Raw genomic sequence first — 22,484 nt, forward strand, 5'->3', positions numbered from 1 at the left:
TATTTTATTAAATATTTCGATAGAAAATGGATTCTTATTATGATTTTTAACTAAGTTGACATATATGTTTTTAATACGTAAAAAGTCAAAAGCATATAAGTCTTACAGCCAGAGACATAGGCGTTTTTTTTTTTATAATTTAGTATATAAAACTCTACACTAAAATGAGAGATTACACACTACACTAAAAATAGAATAAATTTTCGAGAATTCTCTCATTAAAGTCATTGGTCCTTAGACGAAATGTATAAATTCAAAACTGTCTACAGAACCTTTAAAATATTTTTTTTCGGTTGTCGGTAATAGCAGCAGTCAAGTACTACACAATGCAGTAAGATCTCAAACACGATAAAACATGGGCTCTTCAATACAAGGACCTTTAAATAATTTTCTAATCGCGTTTTCCGCTTGATCGTATCTTTTATATTATCTGCGACATTTCCGCATTGATTTAAAAGGAATAAAATAGCACAATATATTGTTAAACATTAGAATAGGATTTAAGTACATTAAATGTTTATTGAGTTTTTTTTTTTATAAAGGACATTGTCATCATCATCTTCCTTCTTATCCAACTCCCGTAGGGTGCAACAGGTTTTTGTCCTCCACATAACTCTATCATACGTCATCTCAGTTTCTCCCTTCTTGATTATGTCACCTTTCAATCAATCTCTTTCTTTGTCTACTTCTACCGGTGTACCACACTCATAACTAACGTTCTCCTTGTTACATGCGATTCCTTCTAACATGCTAACATCCTAACTTTACTCCTTTTTTTTTTTTTTATAACACAAGGTGGCAAACGAGCAAGCGGCCACCTGAAACCGCCAAAATGGCGAAGCGACCGCTGCCCATAGACATCCGCAATTGCAGATGCGTTGCCTACCCTTATACGACGGAGGAGGAGACGCACATAAAGAGAATATTTCCCCTTCCTATGCATCTCCTCCACCGTCAAATCCACTTCCTCTTGCCAAACTCTCCTTAAAAGAATAGGGTGGCAAAGAGAAAGGGACTTAAATTAGGCCTCCGGCACCACACTCATCAGACGAAACACGGAATTGCTTCCATTTCACGCCTGTCTTCTGTGTGGTCGTGGTATTACACCGGGCGTGCCGGCCCTGCAGTGCTAAGATGTTAAAGCGGGCACTACCACTGCGATTACCTTCTCTACCACTGGGGCTACTCTCAAACTTCCTCTAATATACATTAATTACTTAATCTAGGACGTTGTTAGTTTAAGCATGATAAAATCAGAAAGATTTGTGGAATACACGTGTATTACCCATTTATACTTCTAAAACGCATGTATCTATTCCATTCTGTCTAAAACAACAGTGGTAGTGCCCGCTTTAACATCTTAGCACTGCAGGGCCGGCACACCCGGTGTTATACCACGACCACACAGAAGACAGGCGTGAAATGGAAGCAATTCCATGTTTCGTCTGATGAGTGTGGTGCCAGAGGCCTAATTTAAGTCCCTTTCTCTTTCCCAACCTTTTCTTATAAGGACAGGATGGGAAGAGGAAGTGGATTTGACGGTGGAGGAGATGCATAGGAAGGTGAAATATCCTCTTTATGTGCGTCTCCTCCTCCGTCGTATAAGGGTAGGCAACGCATCTGCAATTGCGGATGTCTGTGGGCAGCGGTCGCTTCGACATTTTGGCGGATTGCCGCTTGCTCGTTTGCCACCTTATGTTATAAAAAAAACAATTCAATTATTATTAATATTTCTTCAACGAGCTGTCGTCTGCAAACTTCACTATCGAAGGCCACTTGTTACGCCATTTTGACAGCACGAAATTTAAAAAAAAAGTAGTCTGTAATATGCCTATCCATGTTAGTTACCCTCCAGTGAAAGTCCCGTCGAAATCGGCGCACCCGTTTCGAAGATGGCAAGGAACAAACGCGGCTTGCGGACAGACAGACAGACAACATTTTTTTAAATGCGATTTTCGTTATAAGCAACGTAAATACATCATCTTCCCGTAATCTGGAATTTTTCTTTTGATGGTACAGACACTCCAATTTTATTACATGTTAATTGCAAACACATGTTAATTGTTCGTTTATGCAGACAAAAGCAAGCAAAAGCATCTAGTATTTAAATAATTAAAACCCAATTAATAACATTTAACACTATCTAGTTGTGGAATAAATTAACAAGTAATTGTGAAGTCGTCGGGAGGTTGGGGTTGCCACATCAATCTTTATTGTGGGGTGTTAACAATGTGCTTAGTAATGACATAATGCATATTGCCACTGTGCTGTTTTAGAGTTCCTTAAATAGTTTAAAAAAAAAACTGTTTTTAAATATTTCACAAAGTTATGATAAAAAAGAAGCTAGCTGTTTAATTATAATCCATTCTTATCTTACTTCTTACTAATATTATAAATGCGAAAGTTTAGATGGGTGTTTGTTAGAGTTTGTAGCCTAAACAGCTGAACGGATCTCAATGAAATTTGGTATAGATGTAGAGGATAGTCTGGAAGAACACATAGACTAATCACTTTTGTTTTTTTTTTAATTGCACGCGGACGGAGTGGCTGGTATTAGACATTACTATAAAAACTATTAAGAATGTAACTCAATTATTTCTTTTAAAAGTTAATGTAATTAAAAAGTTACCTATTATTTTCAACATTCATATTTGTTACTATTCCAAAAAATAATTTTTATTTTGTACGGAACGTAGACTAAACTTTTACTATTAGTGATTAAAAAAAACTACGGAACCTCTAAATCTTTTCCCCTTGCGAAATGATTGTGCTATTGATGTAGTTAGCACTATTCAAGTTTTATTACTTCTCTAGTTAAAGTTATTATAAATAGGCCATTTTAACAACATTGGTTATAATTTTTATGTCAAATTGGCGGGAATGTTCGTGCGGGAATCTGTTAAATTTGTTTTTTTTTTCTGCAGTTATGTGAAAAGTTATCTTACAGCCAAAAATCATAAAAAATTAAATTAATATCTCCGTCGATGTGCCGAAAATCTCTTTCGTATGGTAAACCGGTTTTGTCTCGCGGTGTTTGGTGCTTAGGGAATAAGTACACAAATTTTGTTTGTTGTTAATTTATATCTATACTTCTATACTCATATTATTAATAGGAAAGATTTGTATTTCTGTATGTGTTAATAATTCAATATCTACTGGGCCGATTTAAAAATTTCTTTAACCATTAAAAAGCAACACATAGGCTACATTTTATCACGGGAATAGGTTCCCGTGGGATTCATTAACTAAGTTTTTTAATGTTTACTCGATCATTCTGCAACGGTTCATCATATCTTATTGCAATTTGGCACAGATATAAAACAAAGTCTGGAGTACACATGGGATAAGGTTCATGATTTTTGTTATTTCTATAGTTCGTATATTTTCTAATACCACGCGGACGAAGTCGCGGGCAACAGCTAGTAGGCTATAATTTTGAAATTTCACATGGACGAAGTCGCAAGCAATAGCTAGTTATTTATAAATATTTTTTTTAAATCATACTTTTACGTACGTACGTACGTACTTTTACTTAATCATACGGTTTCTTATTGCTAAATAAAAATTAGCAATAAGAAACCTTGGTAACGATGCAATCGCAAGTAATATGTTACTAATATTATAAATGCGAATGTTTAGATGGATGGACGGATGTTTGTCAGAGTCTGTAGCCTAAACGGCTGAACGGATCTCGATTAAATTAAGTATGGTTGTAGAGTATAGTCTTGAAGAACACATAGGCTACTTACTTTTGATTTTTTTTGACCGACTTCCCAAAAGAAGGAGGTACTCAATTCGTCTGTATGTTTTTTTTAAATCCACGCGGACGGAGTCTTTATAGTTTAAGTTATTTCGTCACATTTTAATACCTAAAACCGATTAATCTGTAACTCTTTTCGAGTCATTTAAATTATATTAAAATAAATACCTGTTTTTTTTTTTCAATTTTAAGGCAACTAAACTAACAAAGGGAACCACAGTAATTCATATTGTAACTGATATCTTATCGTCAGAGATAATAAATTGGTAAATAGGCGGAGCTAAATTAGCCCCGCCCTCCTTCGAAGCCTCATTCCTCTCGCTCACACATTTCCCTATAAGGCTCTATATCAAGTTGTATATTTCATGTCCAAGTAAATTTTTCCTCTTTAAGATTCTTTACGTAATTTGACCTAAACTGATTAGAAGTCAGCGGTGTTTATTATGAAAATTCTTACCACTTCTATAAATTAACATAAATAATTTCAGCTCTCTTATACAATAAAATATATTTTAAAAGCTGATTTCTCGATTAAATCTGCCCTTTATATAAAAAAAATTGTCTTCAAGAACTTTACACAAGAAATATGGCATTTCTACGTCAAATCTCCAAGCCGATATAAACATTACGATAGTAGAATAGTCGCTAACACTAAGGTTTAGAAAAAAAATGAGCGTCGTAAAAATCTCACATAGGAAGCTATTAAAAATAAAGAATTCATATTATTTTTAATTTTTTATTCATAAAATGCTCCTTGAAGGAACACTACCTACTTGCATACTTGCATTTTTACATGTAATTAAATTCGACAATCAGTAGCTGGTATTTAATACCAGACAGCGACATCTATAATCGTCAGGAATAAACTGTCTTAAACTAAATTAACTGTCGTCTTGACCACGCGGTTTTGCTTATTAGAAACATTTTAGTTATTATATCAACAGAATTATGAAATCATTAGATTGTTATAAAAATGCACGTAATTAATAAGACATTCCATTTCCAAAATACGGATATAAATATAATTGTCTTGCGCTGCCTGGCACCGAAATTGTTACATGAAATTGCTTATTGGATCATGTCTCATTTGCATATAAATCGAAAAGACTATTTTGAATCGATTTACGTAATCCATTTGAATGTGCATTAACGATAATGTGAAGGAAACATTTTTTTTATATTGAATATATTACATAAAAAGAAATTAAAAATATGCACAAATATGGCCCCACAAAAACCATATAATTGGTTTGTCCGCGGGTGCGCTGGTTAGATTTACAAATAACATATGTAGAGTGTCGTAGTGGAGTGTAGGATAGTTTTGACATTTTTTTTGTGTAATATTACATAAAATAAATACATACATATAAATAAAATATTCTGTTCAAGGGCTATTATCAAAAAGATGGCTTTCCAAACGTTTAACAAATAGTTTAAATTTTGAATTTAGATTTGCTATTTCAGGTGGTAAGTTATTGAGCATGTATGGTTAACTTTTTCAATTGTTCTGTCGCTATCTACGTGAATCTATATCTATTTTAGTTTTTAGTTTCGTATAGACTTAAAAACTATTGGACTAATATTCTTCCACCTGTAGAAATCTGCAAATAAAAATCCAAGATAAAGTGCTATTCTATGCCAATAGTTGTAAATAATAACAAATATGCCGAGGTCCTCATTATTTTTTCCCCCTCAAAACTTTTTGATTACAGGTTTTCATTTTTGCTACGCTTTTAAATCAAGGCGTTAAGAAATCAGAATTTAATTTGCGAATTCTAATATAAAACAAAATTGGTATTCAAAACATTACTAAAATCCTACATTTCATGTTATTCAATTGATATTACAGAAAATTAACAAACCATCAGAGTTTTAAATTCCATTACACGAATTATTTTGATCGCATCTTATTTACTCTGTGACCAAAGTGACGTAATGTCATGTTAGTCATCTATTATCTATGTCGCAGCAAGACCAAGCGAAGCGAGTGGAGGAAATGCACGGGATTAGTACTCTGTTGAAATAATACGTCATCTTTTATTCCAAAGCGATTTCATTTATAATTTTGATTACAGTAAGCATTTTTCATTAAAACAGTAAGTAAAATAAACTACTACAACACAGTACTTTTCCGTATGTTACGGTTGCGTTGTTTGGTTTATGGTGTAGTGCTATACAAATGCATAATATAACCTATCTGCGCTTTGCATAAATCTATGGGAACGTAGCCTTGTAATTGATGCAGAATCAAGTGATGTGGATTTGAGAAGCGTATACGAGTAAAAAAAGTAACGAAAACGTTATCAATCAAGTTCTACAAAGAGAAAAGCGTTTGCCGCGCTCTGTGGTCTGTTTATTGACGCGTCCATTGCAATTTGCAGGCAATATGCCGGCGGCGCGCGGAGTAAAACGGACGGCGTCCAAATCTTCGGCCCCTGCAACAACCACAGGACCAAAAAACAAGAAAAAACGTGGAGGTAAGAGTTAGAACAATGTTACGGACATTGTTTTCTTTACATTTCATTACAACGTCAATGACCTGTCAAAGCATGATGGCGGGAAACGCGTCGCTTATATCGAGGTTTTAGTTGGCGCTAAAAATATATTTTAACTTAAACTAATTTGTTATTCATAGGTAATATGCATTATAAATACTGGCACGTTTCTCTATTATTACAATTATCATATTTAGCTGTAAAGTTACGTAAGCGTTGTCTTAATGGAATTTTTTGAGGTTAACAGATACGGATCGCTAAGTTTGGACAAGGCGATATATCGGCTTTAAAAACTATAGTAAGAAGTAGGAAATTGCTCCTAAACTATTAAACCACCTTTATTAAGGCTTATTACGTTTATAAAACAAGAATAAACACGAGTTTTCGTTTTGGCGCCATATTTCTGTTCAGTAATTTTGGCGCGTTCTGTTCAGGGAAATATACGTTCTTAGAACTGCTATAGGTAATGAATTTGCATTGCAAGTTGTAACGGCGGTTAACTGTATGTTACAAATACTTTCTCTTTACACTTATCGCGCGTTTATCACGTTTAAATATTTTTATTAGCACACGCCCTAGTTAGAATTTTGCAAAAAGTAAAGAAAATTTCAATTGTAAATTTAGTGTTTTGTACTTTTTAACACTTTTTCGAAGTTTTTATGAAATGTTCATTTCTCTTCACATAGAAAATAATGTTCTTTTCATACTTGCTAGTTTATTATTACATTTATGCTGAAATATTGCCTTACATTTTGGTGATATCAAGGCATTATTTGTTACAATTTTCATGTATTAAAAAATAATCCATATAAAGTTCCTAAAGCCATCTCAATATTGAAACATTATGTAATATGTTATCTATACTCTTTTATTTCTGATAAGAAAATTGTGTCATTTAAAATATCTTTAAATGAAACCTTGTACAGAAAACTTGTTTTTATTAGTCATCCTTATAAGTGGTTTTATTCAATAATTAACATAATTCAACTGAAAATAAATAGTGAAGAAATTCAAAGATATGTGTGAAGTCAACCCGCAGTGCAGCGTGGTTGACTATGGCCTAGTCACCCTAACTGTAGGGTAGGCTCCGAGCCCCTCAGTGGGGACGTATAGTGAGCTGGTGATGATGATGATGATGATGATGATGAACTGAAAATACAAGGAAAATTTTGCAAGACTTTTGTAAATTAATTCCACTTATAACCACGGGTCAAAAAAGTTTTTTAGACTATTATCATAATAATATTATAAATGCGAATCTTTAGATGAATGGATGGATGGTTGTAAGAGTTTGTAACCTTTTGATTTTGTATAGATGAATTTGGTATAGATGTAGAGGATAGTCTGGAAGAACACATAGACCATTTTTTTTATTTCATGCAGACATAGTAGCGGTCGGAAGCTAATCATACTAGTGTCATAAATATGAAAGCTTAGATGGATGGAAGTATGGTTGTTAGAGTTTGTAGCCTAAATGGCTTAACAGATTTCGAAGAACTGAAGATGTAGAGGATAGTCTGGAAGAACACATATGCTACTTACTTTTTTTTTAAATTCCACACGGATGGAGTCCCGTGCAAAAGCTAGTAATATTATAAATGCGAAAGTTTAGATGGATGTTTGTTAGTTTTTAGCCTAAACTAAATTGATCTCAATGAATGTCCTAGATGTAGAGGATAGTCTGGAAGAACATGTAGGCTACTGATTATTTTGAATTCCATTTGGATGAAGATTTTAGAATGGATAAAGTTAAGAATGTGTACATTAGAGGAAGTTTGAAAGTAGTACCAGTGGTGGAGAAATTGAGAAGCAAAAGGTTAGTGTGGTATGGACATGTGCGACGAGACGATGGGGACATAAACCTGAAAGTGTTAAGATTGAATGTGGATGGCTACAAAGGAAGAGGAAGACCGAAGAAAGTATGGATGGATTGTGTGAAAGATATGCTGAAGAAAGGAGTGGATTCAGATATGACCGCTGATAGAGATGTATGGAAGGGCAGCACATACTGTGCCGACCCTCCGTAAGGGATAAGGGCAAGTGCATGATTACATAGATGAGTCGGGGACTTAAACTAGTGATATATAATTTATTAGTTATGTTATATTATATAACAATTAAATGTGATTGTCTTTATCTATGTAGGATCAAGGTCGAATATGTTTACTATTCATTGCATAATGTTTAATTACTTTGTAGAATGAGTTGTTCTCATGCTTTATGCAGATAAATAATAAAAAAGTTTATTTTATTATTTACATTTGTCAAATTCTCAATTGCAAATGTCAAAATTACCGCTACCTTGCTTCCTTAATGTTGGCAGTTTTTAGTTTATGGTCCCTTTCCCGCATGATGGTTTTTTCAAATTTATTTACTTCTCTGAGTTTATATCGTGAGAATATATAGCCTAAAGTGTGTTGTAAGTGTAGGACTTTTGATTAAAGTAAAGAATTATTCTAAAATATACTGTAATTGCTAACATTCTACGACACAAAGTTTTTTGTGTTTACACTTTATTATATTAGTATAGAGTATAGATATTATGGTGCGTCGATGGCTCAGTGTTTAAGCACTTGACTTGCAATCTACAGGTCTTGGGTTAGAATCCCGCTGTACCAATGTGATTTTTTCGAATTTTCATATATACATAATTTACTCGACGTTCTTACGGTGAAGAAAAACATCGTGATGGATGCACATATCGGTGAAGAAATTCAAAGATATGTGTGAAGTCAACTCGCAGTGGGCTAGCGTGGTTGACTATGGCCTAGTCACCCTTACTTAGTGTGGGCTTCTAGCCCCTCAATTGGGACGTATAGTGAGTTGAATGAATGGATAGATATTATGTTAAGTGTAGGCAGACTTGTTACTTTTTTAATTAATTTGTATATATTTTGTATTGTAGCGGTACAATTGGAGATACCGAGTGCTCCTAAGAAGCGAGGCCGCGTGTACACATGTGGGCAGGGAGATGTTGGACAATTGGGACTCGGAGAAGATGTTGTGGAGACAACAAAGTGAGTATTATTTTTAATTTTAACTACCTTTAGCCCGCGACTGCATCGCTTGAAATTAAAAAAAATACAGATAAATTGACTACCTCTTTTTGGGAAGTCATTCAAAAAAAGTAAGAAGCCTTAGTTTTCCAGATTATCCTCTACATCTTAAGACAATCATCAAGATCTGTTTAGTTTAGGCTACAAACCCTAACATCCATCCATCTAAACTTTCTCATGTATAATATTAGTAAGAAGTAAGATTAGAAATTTTAAAGGTTTTTTTTTTTGGAAGGTTATTTAGTTTTTAATGTTTTGATTGGTATTTTAAACTTTATATTCAATATGTTAAGGTTATATATTTTTTTATTACTACTTGTTTATTTAAACTCGTTAATTACTAGACTGATTTAAAAAGTTCTTAGCTTAGCTAAATTATCATTGATGTGATTTAATAGACGAAGTCGCGGGCTATATCTTGTACTAATTTTATTTGATATTTCGTTAATATGTTTATAATAATTGTAATAAATAATTGTATATTTCAGGTTCAAATATGTATCAGCACTTGGTGATAAAATAGTTGATATCCGAGCAGGAGGGATGCATACTGTGGCTATAGATACTGATGGAAAGGTAATCTATACTAATATATAGAGTAAAGATTTGTATTTTTGTATGTATTGAAATAACTCAAAAACTACTGGGCCAATTTCAAAAATTCTTGCATCATTAAAAAGCTACATACTTACTGAGTAACAGGTTTTTTAATGGTTTTATTAATTTCACGCGGACGACGTCGCGTGCAACAGCTAGTAATTATTCAAATTATAAACTGTAAACTTCACTTTGATGGATTTTAAACAAAGTTAAAATTAATATTTTTAAAAATACGCGGTTTACTAAATTCCGTATATTTATTATTTTTTAATGACGTATATCTATAAAGTTTAATTCTTATTCATTTTTTAATAAATTTAACTAATGTATGAAAATATTGATAAAACTGATCTTTTTAGTAACAAAACCCTTAATAAATCCACTAAGGTCGCAGAAGGGATGTAGTTCAAGGGCGGGCATGTTTATATTCACGGGCGCGACCCCCGCAACGCGCTCTATGGGGTTAAGATGTTAATGACCTCACGTGATTTACGTTTGAAATACATCGCAAACCGCGGGCAAAAGCTACTAAAAAATGTATACCTTTATGTCCATATAGTTTTTGAGTTCAATACATACAAAAATACAAATCTTCTTTATAATATTAGTATAAAAAAATTGTTTTAACATTTAAATGCATGAGTTTTAGTAAATTGAACACATATCAAGAGAAAAATAAAGATTTTTTTAAATAGTCCATTATGTGTGGACGAGAAGACTGATGTATAAATGCATCATGCATTTAAGGGTTAAGTAATAACGTTACTTTAAGTTAGTTACTTAAAAGTAATATGTATGTAATTTACTTGTATTAATAAGTTTTTTAAATAAACATTCCAGGTGTGGACATTCGGATGTAATGACGAAGGTGCGTTAGGACGTATAACAAAGAGTGACAAAGAAGAAGGCACTCCGAAGACAGTGGAATTACCGGAGAAGGCAGTAGCAATTTCAGCTGGTGATTCTCATACTGCTGCCTTATTGGATAATGGTGATGTTTACGCCTGGGGAGCTTTCAGAGTGAGTATTTTACTAGTTTAAAATATTTAAAAAAGTTTTAAACACACAAACTATTCCCATGTGACTTTATCCGATTGAAATTTTAAAAAGCTTAATTTTACTGTTTACATTTGTCACATTCTCAATTGTAAATGTCAAAATTACCGTTACCATAACCTTGATTCCTTAATGTTGTCAGCGTGTAGGTTATAATTTAATTAAAAAAAATGTGAAAACATCCTACGCTACGAAGTAGTGTGTGTTTACGCTTTATTATATTAGTATAGATATATAGATGACGAGCTGTCGCCCACAAACTTCGTTAGCGAGGATTTTTTTTTTAAAGTCATTATCACATTCCCGCGTGCATCTACCATCTACCAGCTACCTTTCAAAATCCTGTCCGCTCCACCCGTGCCAGAGATAGCGCTCCGGTCGACATTTTGACAGCGCGGAATTAAAAAAAGTCGGCTACCCTTCAGTGAAAGCCCGGTCGAAATCGGCCCAGCCTTTTTTGCTTTGATATGTTTTCCTTTGATATTAAATAGAATAGAAATAGAAATAATTTTATTGAAAAACAAGAGATTAACAATTACAATAGCAGTTATACCAACTGAAAGATAATTACAAATTGTGGTTAATATACGATTAACCTTTATTACAAACAGACACTCCAATTTTATATGTATATAGATAAATTATATTATGTTGTACTAACAGTGATAATTTATGAAATGGCAGGACTCGCACGGCAGCATGGGGTTGGTGGTGCGCGGGCGCGAGACGCGCGGCTGCCCCGAGCCCGTGCGCGTGGACGTGGCCGAGAGCGCCGTCGCGCTCGCCTCGGGCGGCGACCACCTCGTCATACTCTCCGTCAGTTGCTTTACACGTTACACTTGCATTACACTACATTGTACTACATTATACTACGTTACACCACATTACACTACGTTACACCACATTACACTACGTTACACCACATTACACTACATTACACTACGTTACACAACATGACGCCACACTAGCTACACTACATTACACTGACACTATACTACATTACACTGCGTCACACCACATTACACTATATTACACCACATTACACTACGTTACACCACATTGTACTACGTTACACGACATGACGCCACACTTGCTACACTACATTACACCACATTGTACTACGTTACACCACATTACACTACGTTATAACACATTACACTACATTATACTTGCTTTACACTACAATAAAACCTCGATCATTCAAACCTCCGTAACTTAAAAACTTCTATAACTTCAATAAATAATATGTTCTGTTCCCATCAGAGGCCAAAACTTCTACAACATAGACCCGTGATAACTTAAACCCTCTATAACTTAAAATATTTTATGTTTCCCTCGGACTTTAACTTGTCGAGGTTCTACTGTACATTATACTGCGTTTCACGATACTACACCATGTTTCGTTCTATTACACTACGTTACACTCGCACAATACTGTGTTTCTTAACACATTTAAAAAATATATAAACAAGGAAACCTAAAGATTTTTTTATCGGTACTATTGATAGATACTCAAAACCACATGTATTATAAATATGTAATTAACTGTATTTAAATTGACTATAGGTGTCATTAAATTTTGTTACACTTTATTTTATAATGTTAGGAATAAAATTAGTACCGTGCTGTAGAGTTGGCGCAACTCTAGGTTATCTGCATAAACGGCACGTCCCTAGCTGACAGCTGTCAATGTCACTACAAGTATGGATAGATTGGCGCGCATCCTGAGTCTTTAAAGCGACAGTATCAATTAAATAAGTTGTCTAATAATAACAAAATATGGCGCTTAATATAATATAGTAAAATGTTTTATTACATGTCAATACACACGAGATAGCACTAAACTTGATTTGATATAGTGCCGGAGGCCTAATTTATGTCTCTCTTTACCACCCTTTTCTTATAAGGAGAGGTTGGGAAGAGGAAGTGGATTTGACGGTGGAGAAGAAGCATAGGAAGGGGAAATATCCTCTTTATGTGCGTCTCCTCCTCCGTCGTATAAGGGTAGGCAACGCATCTGCAATTGCGGATGTCTATGGGCAGCGGTCGCTTCGCCATCTTGGCGGTTTCAGGTGGCCGCTTGCTCGTTTGCCACCTTATGTTATAAAAAAAAAATATAACCTTTCAGAGAAAGTACCGGTCAAAAAAGTTCACCTCGTATATATATTATTTATATGGCTTTGGTATAATTGTGTATATTGTATGCAGTCGTCGGGCGCGGTGTACAGCATGGGGTGCGGCGAGCAGGGCCAGCTGGGCCGCCTCTCGCAGCGCTCCGCCTCCAGGGACGCGCGGCAGGGCTTCAGTAACTTATATTCATTTAATAACATTATCTTAACACTACACGATTAGAAATTAGAAAAAAAAATTCCATACAATAGAGCCCGCTTTAACACCTCCGCACTGTAGGGCTCGCCCCCAACAATACCACGATCACACAAGACAGGGGTGAAGTGGAAGCAATTCTGCGTACAGTCTGATTAGTGTGATGCCGTAGCCTAATTTTAGTCCCTTTCCACCTTTTTCTTAAGAGGATTTGACGGTGGAGGAGACGCATAGGAAGGGGAAATGTCCTCTTTATATGCGTCTCCGTCAATGAAGGGTAGGCAACGCTACAATTGCGGATGTTTATAGGCAGCGGTCGCTTTCCATTTCGGTGGATTCAGACCGCTTGCTCTTTTGCCACCTTATATTATTTAAAAATGTAATATTTATTTTCCAGGTGCATTATTGACACCGGCGAAGGTGACATTAAAAATGGGTGCATCTCGTGTATGGGCGGGATGTCATGCCACATTCGTGTTGGACGCCAATGGGGACAAAGTATTTGCATTTGGGCTAAATAATTATGGACAACTTGGTAAGTACCAATACTATCAAATAATTACGCGTGAAATTAAAACATATAAAAATGTAATCTATAGCTTTCGTCCGCGACTCCGTCTGCGTGGAATTAAAAAACAAAGTAGACTATGTGTTCTTCCAGACCATGCTCTACATCTATGCCAAATTTCATCGAAATCCGTTCAGCTGTTTAGGCCACAAACTCTAACAAACATCCATCCATCCATTCATCTAAACTTTTTCATTTATAATATTAGTAAGATATTTTGGTTCTGGGGGAAATCTTCGAAAGATACCCTGTCTTTTTTGTAAAAAGATAGTCTTAAGTCTACCTAGGTTACCCGTCTTCCCCTATAAGACTATCTTCTATCATCCCCACTCCCGGTAACAAAAAACCTAGGTTACCTAAATCCGAAAGTCATATAGTGTGTTACTTCCAGGTATAACAGGCGAGAAACGTAAAACAGCGATATTCTCTCCAATGGAATGTGATGCGTTTACTTCCGCAAGCAGCACGTGGTCTGCGGTCGCTTGCGGACAGCACCACTCGCTGGCTACGGACGGTAACGGACGGCTGTACTCTATCGGACGTACGGATTACGGAAGGTGAGATAAAGTTACACTTAGTTATGTACAATCGGGGTACTTAGCGGTGTATTATTTGACCGGTACTTTCTCTGAAAGGTACTATATCAAGTCAAGTTTAGTGACACCTCGTGTTTTCATTGTTTCGTGTGCGATATACTTTGTTGTTTTTGACATTGAAGTGACAACTGAGTGAATGTGATGAATGAATTGAATGAAATGTGACGATTGACGTCACGTGTCTCAAGTTAACTCCGGTCGCGTTTTAGCCGCATTAAAATGATCGTTTTTGTTTAGCTCAATGGTTAAATGTTTATGAGTCAATATTTTGGAGTAGAAACGTTTGAAAAAAAAATGCATATTCCCTACTCGGCGGCGAAGTTTGCCATGGCAAGTGTTAAAATTGGAGGGCGGAGATTATAATTATAGATTCATCTGGCCTCATCATCCCTAAATCATCACCTCATCATCTGTGAAGCCCATGTCAGTAAGCTGAACATCCACAGGTTAGGTCTGGGCGAGAGGGCGGAGGATGCGGAGGTTCCGGAAGTGGTGCCCAAGTTGCAGAGCAAGAGGTGCGTCAGCATAGCTGCCGGCATCGCCAACTCCTTCGCCGTCACCGACACTGGTGAGTACCATACATACATACTTACTAGGGTTGTAACGGAGGCCATTTCGAAGTTCCGCACTTGCGGATGTGGAAGCGGAGTTCCGTTATAACCCTAGTTCATACATCCTCCATCATCATCCACTTATCCCTTACGGAGGCACAGTATGTGCTGCTCCATACATCTCTATCAGCCGTCATATCTGAATCCACTCCTTTCTTAAGCATATCCTCTTTCCCACAATCCATCCATACTTTCTTCGGTCTTCCTCTTCCTTTGTAGCCATCCACATTCATTCTTAACGCTTTCTGGTTTATGTTTCCATCTCGTCGCATAACATGGCCATACCACGCTATGTATTGTATGTATGTATACATCCTCCATACATACATAATGTAGTTGATAGTCTTTTTAATTTATTTAATACGATGTTAATATTTTGAAGCATTATTAAAATTAGCTTACTCTTGGAGAGAAAAAGAATGAGTAAAAAATATATTTTTTTAAGTTTGTAAATATTATAAAAAGATGTGAGATATTAAGATTTTTTTAATTTTCACGGATTGGACACGAATTTTCACGGAATAATTCGCTTTGTAAGTTCTTACTTACCTATACTAATTTTGTAAAAACAATATATTTTGGTATATATTAAAAAAACTCGAAATTCTTTCACCATTAGAAAGGTAATTTATCTGTGAGTAACAAAAGCTATATCTTTTTATGAAATACTTTAAAGGTGAGGTATTCTCTTGGGGTATGGGCAGCGAGGGCCAGCTGGGCACTGGCGCGGCGGCGGACGCCAGCGAGCCCACCGCGCCAGTCGCGCCCCACGCCAGCGCGCCGCTCGCTGTCTCCGCGGGGGGACAGCACACTGTCCTACTACTGGTCAGTACTCACCATATATCTATACTAATATAATAAATCGTGAACACACTTCGTGGCGTAGGATGTCACAGTATATTTTTGAATTATCCTTTATTTAATAAAGTACCCTATACTTACGACACGCTTTAGGCTATATTTTCACGCTATTAAACTTTGGGATCATTGGAAATAACCTGTGGGAAAGGGACCATAACCTACAAGCTGCCAACATTAAGGAAGCAAGGTTATGGTAACGGTAATTTTGACATTTGCAATTGAGAATTTGACAAATGTTAATAAACTAAAGTTATTACAATTTTATGCGGATGAAGCCGCACGGGAACAGTTAGTATACTAATATTATAAACTTTCTTTCGCTTAAAGCTTTCGCGTTGAATTATAATTACTAATATTTTAAATATAAAAGTTTATATTGATGTTTGTTAGTTTGTAGTGTTTGTAGTGTAAACCAAACAGATCTCGATGATTGTCATAGATGTAGAATAGTCTGGAACAACACATAAACTACTTATTTCTGATTTTTTTAATACCACGCGGACGAAGTCGCATACTAAAACTAGTATACAAAAAAGTTTAATTACTTCAAACAAATATTTAAACATTTTCAGGAGGAAACAAAAGAGTTATCACCGCCTCCAGAGAATAAAGCAGAAATAGAAACGCAAGAAGAGACGACAGAAGAGCAGGAGACGGAAGAGAAGAAGCGGCCGGCGAAAAGACAGAAGAAGCAAGAACAAGATGAAGAAATATCCTCAACATCGACTGCGCAGTCCGCGGAAGCGAAACCGGAGGTAACTAGAGGAATTAATTTCCTACCCATGTACATGTCAAATATTTCACCAATGGATTAGTAAATGAATATTCTTAACTACAGAAACAGTACATAAACACTACTTACACATAATAAAATTATAAAGTCTTCTCTAGTTCGAATAGTAATTTTATTATAATACCGCGATGAATTTTTTAGGATTTTGTCAGCAAAAACCCTTAAATACCTAGTTTCTTTGATATCGGGGTTATATCTCATTAGGTTACAATCGATTTTATCTTAATATTAGCATCTTTGTTATATTTGATAATCTTCAAGAAAACGAAATGGAGCATATAACGTAAATATACAGTAGAACCTCGATAATTAAAGTCCAAGGGAAACAAAATACTTTAAGTTATTAAGTGTCTATGTTGCAGAGGTTTTGGGCTCTGAGGAAGGGAACATATTATTTGAAGTTATAGAGGGTCTACTGTATAACGTTTTGATTTTTAACAGTGGTAGTGCCCGCTTTGACATAGCACTGCAGGGGACGCCCCCAGTAATACCACGACCACACAGAAGACAGCCGTGAAGTGGAAGCAATTCCGTGTTTCGTCTGACGAGTGTGGTGCCAGAGGCCTCATTTAAGTCTCTTTCTCTTTACCACCCTTTTCTTATAAGGAGAGGTTGGTAAAGGGAAGTGGATTTGACAGTGGAGGAGATGCATAGAAGGGGAAATATCCTCTTTATGTGCGTCTCCTCCTCCGTCGTATAAGGGTAGGCAACGCATCTGCAATTGCGGATGTCTATGGGCAGCGGTCGCTTCGACATTTTGGCGATTTCAGGTGGCTCGCTCTTTTGCCACCTTATGTTATAAAAAATACTATTTTTCCCCATTAGTTAAAAACTCAGTAAAGATACATTTCGTTTTGGAATTAGATATAAAAAATCAGACTTTTAAGGGTTAAATTTAACTAATTCATTTTCATATTACTATATAAAATACAATTATGTTATTGTGTTTATTGTTTGATGTTTAGATTATTGTTTTACTAAGAAACTTCTTTAAAACGTAATTTCCAAGATAAATGAGGGTTAACCCTTAATAATTTCGTATTACTATATAATACACCCACGAATGTGTTCGTTGTTTGATCATTTTAACTCAAAAATGCAATTTTTTGTTTTTTTTTTAAAAGTAATTTGCTAAAAGTATATGGAAGTTAAAATGAATACATATGTATAGAGGAAGAAAAAGCGCGTGGCGTCGGCTCGGCGCGCCCCCACCGCGCGGCGACACTAGTCTGTGGTACTTCGCACTTTTACATTATTTTATACTATTATGACACTTGTAAAAAAAACTAAAACCCACAACCCTACATTAAATATAAAAATGTAAAAAACTTTGACTATTAAATGACAGGATCTGCCAAACTCCGTTGTTCTAAACGCTCTTTATATGCTCTCTATCTAGTATTTTATTTTTACGTAAATGTCTTTATAATGTGCACATTTATGTTAATTCCTAAATTCTAAAAAATCACTTTAATGTGACGTTTGCTTAGTCCATTTTTCTATAGTCGAAGTCTATAAAGGGAAGAATACGAATTGAATAGTTTGTCAATGTTGCCCTCCTAAAAATCGAGTAAAAGTGTACAATATGCGCATTATATTTAAACTAGCTTACGCCCGCGACTCTGTCCGCGTGGAATTAAAAAAAAAACAAAAGGATTTAGCCTATGTGGTCTTCCAGACTATTCTCTATGTTTGTGCCAAACTTCATCGAGATCTCTTCAGCAGTTTATGCTACAAACTCTAACAAACATCCATCTAAACTTTCACATTTATAATATTAGTAAGATAAAATGGACTTATAATTTTTCAGATTTCAATACATTTTTACAAGTGTCATAAAAAAACGTTTGTAGATTGAATTGTAATGAAAATAAATTAAAAACTGTTTTAAATATATATGTAGATAATGAAATAGTTCGGTGAAAGGTTCCATAGTAATAATTTGTGACGTCCATTAACTTTGGAATTGGTTTATAACAGTCAGCTGTATAAAAATGTATATGTTTACAAAACTAGATATATATACAATTTCGAATTTAAAATACATATTCGTTCATAAAAATACAGTCGAAATCTTATTAATATTATAAACTAGCTTTTGTCCGCGACTTCATCACTGGAATTAAAAAAACAAAAGTGATTAGCCCATGTATTTTTCCAGACTATCCTCTACAAATTTCATCGTAATCCATTCAGCCGCTTAGGCTACAAACTCTAACAAACATCCATCTAAACTTTCGCATTTATAATATTAGTATGAAAGTATGTGAAGATTTATATATGTTAGAGTTTGTAGCCTAAAATGAAGGGATTTCGATGATTGTCAGTAGAGCAGTCTGGAATACATAGGCTTACTTTTTTAATTCTACCCGGACGGAATCGCGGGCTAAAGCTAGTATATACATATTTTTGAACCCGAGATTTATTCAACCTTCTGATGCAGAAATTCTCAAACTTATTGTATTTGTCATCCAATTTAAAAAATATATTATTTTAGAGTAACCAATTTTTTTTCTTCTTAAAAACGTCAATTATATCAGTCTCGTAGAGTTTAAACTCTTAATAAGAGTATTATTTACTCTAAAAAAAAAACATACAGACAAATTGAGTACCTTTTGGGAAGTCGGTCAAAAAGTATTTGTTCCTGATTTCCAGAAAGTCTAGACAGATTTTAATAAGACTTAAGATAGATGTTTGCTGAAATGTAGGTTTTTCTTAATTCCTAGCTGACTAGAGACGTATGCGAGGCCCTACTTTAATCCCTTTTCCTACCTACCCTTTTTCTTATAAGAAAATGATTGGAAAGTGCATTTGAAGTTGGAGACGCATATGAAGGGGAAATGTCCTCTATATATGCGTTTTACAGACATCTATTGCGAATGTCTGGGCATCGCTTCGCTATTTTGGCGAATTCATAAAAAAATGCATATTTATGCAGTTGACTGTCAAGTTACCATGTCTTCTAACTTAATAAGGGAATATTTATATAAATGAATTATGTTTTTGACAATAAGTAATTTTGTAGAAATATTATTGTAAATGTTTTGGTAATGTAGGATTTTCGTCCAGTTTTAAAATAACTATGGTTGTATGGTAAAGTATTGGAATTTTGGAGTTAGGAATTTATGTGCATGGATGGAAAATTGAATTAATTCAGTGTTTGTAATTTTTTTTTATTTCTTTTACAGAAAGTAAACGGAGGTGAACAGAAGGAGAATGCAATGGAAGTAGACGAAACTGGTAAGTGCATACGGAGTTACCCTTTTTGTTAGATTACTAGCTTTCGCCCGCAACTCTCCGCGTATTAAAAAAGTAAGTAGCCTGTGTTCTTCCAGAATATCTACATCTGTACCGAATTTCATTGAAATCTGCTGAGGAGTTTAAGCTACAAACTCTAACAAACATCTATCTATCTAAACTTTCGCATTTATACTATAATATAAGCAACTTAAGTTTACAGAATAAAACCCATCAAAGTTGGTGCCTTTAAAGTTACTTTAAATTTCATATCTATATTACAACTAGAACATTTGAAAAAAATCTGCATTCTCTGTATTTAAAAACTTAGTAAGTAGGCTATGTGTTACATCCATAACAAATTACATCTCAATTTTTTAATGATTAGTTTTTTAATAACTAGCTGTTACTCGCGAGATCGCCTGCGTGAAATTAAAAAATACAGTCTTATGTTACTCACAGACATTACCTTTCTAACGGTGAAGGAACCTTTAAAATCGGCCCAGTTTTTGAGTTATGTCAATACATACAAAAATACAAATCTTTCCTCTTTATATAGATTTTGTTAATACATAACATATACTTTGCAGATAAGCCAGATGATAAACCAGAAGACAAAAAGCAGGAACAAGAAGAGAATGAAACAGAACAAGCGAAAGACATCCCCGATACGATGGATACATCAAGTCAGGAAACAACGGATAGTGAATCCAAAATGGATACAAATAGTCAGTCGGTACAGAACATGGATACAAATAGACAGGATTGTATACAAGCTGACAACGCCTTGACTACCTCCGCGTGATCCCTCGGATACTGGATAGTCGCCACTAAGGGACACACTTAGGCTCTGTCCCACCTAATTGTCATCCAATGTGTAAAATATGTGGAAATATCAGATTTTGTTATATCTGATGACGTCATTTATCTGAGTCTTTATCAGCCAGGTGGGATAGGCCCTTAGTGTAGTTTAATGTCATTTATTATGTATTTAAATCCAGGGGTCAGTAATTCAATAGTAATGGGAAATATTTCTAATTGATAATTTTTTGTCTATTTTTTGGAATATTCAAGTATTTTAAATTGTATGATGTGTTTTTTTTAATAAATTTAGAAAGTATAATTTTTCATTTATATCGAAATTAAGTAAATAAATGTTTAAATTCGTTGTAAAATCTTATTTTTACGAATAAACAGTTAAAAAAAAACTTATTATAACTAAGTAATATTTATTTAAAGGAAAATATTGTTGCGTTTCAAAAACTTTGGTATCAAATAAATTGTTGCTGACCCCTGGTATGAAATAATCGTGTAATCTACACTAAGGGAAGTACTAATTGTCCATTCAATTGTGAATATAGTAGAGATTTAATACAAAATCTTTACTAATCAACTTTTAGTGTTCTGGCATTAAATCTACACTAAGGCGTTCCCTTAGTGAAATAAGCCTTTGAGTCAGTGTAAAAAACTTTGAAAATGTTTCACTCAGTAATAAATATATGAAATGGTTAAACGTTATCAAATGGCAGACATCAAAAGGGTATAGGCAGAATGTATAGTTTGATATTAAATATAAAAATCCACCCTAAAACCTTGAAATCTTTGTATTAAAAAAAAGTAAAAAAGCCAATTAAAACGCTCCTTAGCATGGATTTTTATATTTTTGGTCAAATATGAATATATTTTCTAAAAAAAATGTATATAAAATGTAGTATTACCTTAGGGTTCTAGTAATACTATATTACTTAGCATATAAACTTACGTATTTTCATTCGAATAAAAATCATTGATTTTGTAATGCATAGAAATTGTCAAAATTAACATTTGTAATTAACAGGGGAGGGTATACAGGAAGGGGAATATACTTCATGTATTCTCTGTTCATATAGTAATCAAAATCAGGTAGTTTGATATTAAAAAATGTTTATTTTTGTAAAGTACTGATTTCTAGAATTATCAGGTTGTGGGTTATTTATCAGTTTAACTTAAAAAGCAAAATTGTTTAAATTGTTATCCGTACTTTTATCATTCTGCCTACCCCTTTTTTGATTGCGCATATGAATATTTTTTTAAAAACTATTTTATTGTTTACTTAAAGTGTCTTAAAAAGTGCATTTTATAAACATATCCAGTTGTTATTTGCACAAATAGTTAAATAAAAAATGTTAAATAAAACCGAAAGACTCCACTGCGGTGATTTGAAAATACAGGGTTTTTTTTAATTACCAGAAAAAAAACAAGCATCTATACTAATATTATAAAGAGGAAAGATTTATAATTTCATATGTATTGAAATAACTCAAAAACGATTTAAAAGCTACTTACTATAGGTTATTTTTTTTTTTAATTTCACCCAGGTGAAGTCGCGAGCAACAGCTAGTTGACAATATGAGAATAAAAAAACATGTTTTTGACAATAAATACATTTAGAATGTTGACTCTGCCTACCCTGCAAACTGCACAGCTATGGCTGTACATCTAATATTTTTAAATTTAATTTAACACAGATAGTTGAGTAAAAAAAAA

General features: G+C 34.3%; 1 protein-coding gene across 3 annotated transcripts; it reads left to right on the plus strand.

The window, feature by feature from the left end:
• Positions 1-5,723: 5,723 nt before the first annotated feature.
• Positions 5,724-21,550, plus strand: LOC106108923 (regulator of chromosome condensation-like). 3 transcript variants are annotated; one of them, XM_013290279.1, is made up of 14 exons: positions 5,724-5,856; positions 6,142-6,237; positions 9,161-9,272; positions 9,800-9,887; positions 10,752-10,931; positions 11,652-11,783; positions 13,176-13,272; positions 13,690-13,827; positions 14,252-14,417; positions 14,903-15,024; positions 15,744-15,892; positions 16,501-16,683; positions 19,910-19,961; positions 20,549-21,550. In XM_013290279.1, exons 2-14 carry the CDS (start codon positions 6,147-6,149, stop codon positions 20,761-20,763), a joined length of 1,725 nt encoding a protein of 574 aa, XP_013145733.1. In that variant the 5' UTR covers positions 5,724-5,856; positions 6,142-6,146; the 3' UTR covers positions 20,764-21,550. The 3 variants fall into 3 exon arrangements, with proteins under 3 accessions (XP_013145733.1, XP_013145734.1, XP_013145735.1); XM_013290280.1 differs by having other exon boundaries at positions 5,724-5,834; XM_013290281.1 differs by lacking the exon at positions 5,724-5,856 and adding an exon at positions 5,869-6,048.
• The last annotated feature ends 934 nt before the right edge of the window (positions 21,551-22,484 follow it).

The sequence above is a fragment of the Papilio polytes genome, unplaced genomic scaffold (assembly GCF_000836215.1).
Source record: "Papilio polytes unplaced genomic scaffold, Ppol_1.0 DF821400.1, whole genome shotgun sequence".
Taxonomy (NCBI): domain Eukaryota; kingdom Metazoa; phylum Arthropoda; class Insecta; order Lepidoptera; family Papilionidae; genus Papilio; species Papilio polytes.

Bases quoted from the DNA above. Each gene is read 5' to 3' on its own strand.
- LOC106108923 (XM_013290279.1), top strand. From the start codon at position 6,147: ATGCCGGCGGCGCGCGGAGTAAAACGGACGGCGTCCAAATCTTCGGCC. The intron at 10,932-11,651 runs GTGAGTATTTTA...ATGAAATGGCAG, and splicing joins ACGCCTGGGGAGCTTTCAGA to GACTCGCACGGCAGCATGGG. The intron at 19,962-20,548 runs GTAAGTGCATAC...TATACTTTGCAG, and splicing joins AATGGAAGTAGACGAAACTG to ATAAGCCAGATGATAAACCA.